The sequence below is a fragment of the Echinops telfairi genome, unplaced genomic scaffold, assembly GCF_000313985.2.
Source record: "Echinops telfairi isolate 266 unplaced genomic scaffold, ASM31398v2 ScPeMD7_5592;HRSCAF=6446, whole genome shotgun sequence".
NCBI classification, from domain to species: Eukaryota; Metazoa; Chordata; class Mammalia; order Afrosoricida; family Tenrecidae; genus Echinops; species Echinops telfairi.
The window spans coordinates 25787278-25789681 of record NW_022109491.1 but is presented as its reverse complement, the minus strand read 5'-3'; the positions used below and the strand labels follow the sequence as shown (position 1 = coordinate 25789681).

The window sequence follows — 2404 nt, the reverse complement described above, 5'->3', positions numbered from 1 at the left end:
CTTTGTCTCCCTGCTTGCACCCCCCAGATTGATTTTTCGACATTCCTCTGGTTTCATCGTTCTGGGGATATCAGACATTCTGGGCTCTCAAGTGACAAGGTAAAAAATGTTGTGAAGTGTGAGAGGTAGTGGAATGAGCACCGGGTTTTTTGGGGTCAGGGGGCTGGACTCTAGGCTCAGCTCGAGACAAACAGCAAGGAGACTTTGACTTAGTCACTTAACCTCTCTGGGCCTGTGTTTTCACACCTGCTGGAAAACCAGGGTTCTTACCAGCAAGAACATTCTAGATTCCATGATTCTATTTAAAAATGGCTTCTGAACCATGGAAGGAAGGCGCTGTGTCAAAGTCCATGCAATTTTTGCCACTAGGAGAGGCCCTCGCCCACCTTTCAGAGCTTAGTGAATCAGATTTACATACACTTCCAACAACACGGGTTTCACAATTTCAGACCACAATAGATCAGAAGCAGCAACGTAAGTGGGGCTTGGGGGTGGGTGGGAGGGGCTGCAAATGGCAGGCGTCCTGATTGAAGCCACAACAGACATGGTTTTCAATCCAATAAATACTGATAGAATGCCTCCCAAGTGCTGGACCCCAACCTAGTGCTGGGGCGGATGCTCAAGGCATCCCAGTGAATGACAATCCGTGGAGACGTCCAGATATGGGGTGGGATAGTGGAAGTTAAAAAACAAATGAAAAAAAAAACCCATACCCACAACACCGAACAACCAATATAAAAACGCAAACAAACGTGTAAAAAAAAAGGAGGGGGGGGTAGGCGACATATCTGCACAGTTCTCGGTAATCATTACTGATGAGCGTCACCAATTCAAGGAAAAGCTGAAATGGTGTAAACTCGGCTTAACAAGGCAGAGGGAGATGTCTCTTGGAGGTGTTTTTTTTAAAAAAATGTCCTTCAAAAATGATAAAAAATGGTTTCAAAAAATGTTTTGGCACTTAAGAGGGGGGGGCAAGCTTTGTGTTCACCCCGGCAGGCTGGCGGGTGGGTGCTCAGTGGCCAGCCACGCTGGAGAGCTGGGCTGCCACGGAATTGTGAACTGCTTTGGGACACTGGGCAAAGGCGTGTCCTCGCTTGCCACAGAGGTTGCACACGATGCCTTTTCGGCAGTAAGGGCTCAGGTGCCCCTCCTCTCCGCACCTGAAGCACCTGTCCTGCGTGCAGCTGCCGCTCATGTGGGTCCGGGAACCACATTTAAAGCAGGTCTTGGGCTGCCCCTTGTACCAGCTGTAACCGCGCTCGGCCCCCAGGAAGAAGGCCCCGGGCAGGTGCCTGATCCCGCCCTCCCCCTGGCGAAGCTCGATCTCGCACTTGTACTCCCCGGTCCAGATCCCAAACCTGTCGGTCACTTTCACGGGCACGGCCAGAACATCGCAGTGGCGCTTGAGCCAGGTCACGATGTCCTCCACGTCCACCGTCTCGTTCCGGAAGAGGATGAAGAGCGTCTTCAGGCTGGCCTTGCTCCGCCCCAGCACCACGAAGTTCTCCCAGCAGTCCTCCTGCTCGCGCTTCTCCTCGTAGACGCGCAGGAAGAGGGCCAGCTTCTCCGCCGAGCGGAAGCTCACGTCGAACTCGCGGCTGCCTGGGATCTGGATGACCGCGTAGATGTCGCCGGGCTCCATGCCGATGGAGCGCAGGATGAGCGCGCCCACCACGAAGTCCCGGGTCGGGCACGCGCTCTCGTCGCCCTGGAAACAGATGCGCACGAGGAAGCGTCCCTTGCCCGGCGCCGCCGCCGGGCCCGCCGCCTCGTCCAGCTGGGGCCCCTCGGCCGCGTCCTCGGCCGCTCCGGGGGAAGCCGGGGCCGCCATGGTCGCCGCCTCGGCCTGCTTGCTCCGGGCCGCGTCGGCGAAGGCCTTCTTCTTGCGCGGGTCGCCCGCCTCTCCGGCGGGCTCTCGCCGGCGGCCTTTGGGGTCCCCGCGGCCAGCTGGGGGGAAGTCCCCGAAGACCGAGGCCGCCAGACCCGCCGGGGCCCCGAGCGCGCCGCCGCCGCCGCCTTCCTCCTCGCGCCGCGCCGGCCGCGACTCGCGGAACTCGCCTTTCTTCTCGGCCAGGTTCTTCACCACCTGCGCCCAGCCCAGCTTCTCCCGGGCGCCGGCGGGCTCCTCCGCTCGGGCAGCGGGCCGCCCCTGGGGCAGGAGTTGCGGGCGGCCCCGCTTCCTCTCCTCCTCCGTGCCGCCGCCGGTGGCCATGTTACCTCCTTCCCAGCATCCTCCTCTCGCTCCCGCAGCCTAAGTGCGCCCATCGCGCGCGCCCGCCCGCCCGGGGCTGTGGGGGATTTTGGGCGGTTTTTTTTTTTGGGGTTGAAATTTGATGCTTCTCTTCCCCGCCCCCCTCCCCCCAAAGGTATTTACCAGCGTCGCATATTGGCCGGAACCCGCCCG

At 59.6% G+C, this 2404-nt stretch overlaps 1 protein-coding gene and 1 long non-coding RNA gene across 2 annotated transcripts in view; both read right to left on the bottom strand.

Moving 5' to 3' along the window:
• LOC123522322 overlaps window positions 1–2404 on the bottom strand; it is an 18193-nt gene extending 15789 nt beyond the window's left edge. The window contains exon 1 of the long non-coding RNA XR_006680588.1: window positions 2375–2404. This is a non-coding gene — a long non-coding RNA (uncharacterized LOC123522322). The remainder of the gene's footprint in view (window positions 1–2374) is intronic.
• On the bottom strand, window positions 7–2338 carry ZCCHC3 (zinc finger CCHC-type containing 3). The gene has a single exon (XM_004697900.2). It carries the CDS (start codon window positions 2210–2212, stop codon window positions 1013–1015), a length of 1200 nt encoding a protein of 399 aa, XP_004697957.1. The 5' UTR covers window positions 2213–2338; the 3' UTR covers window positions 7–1012.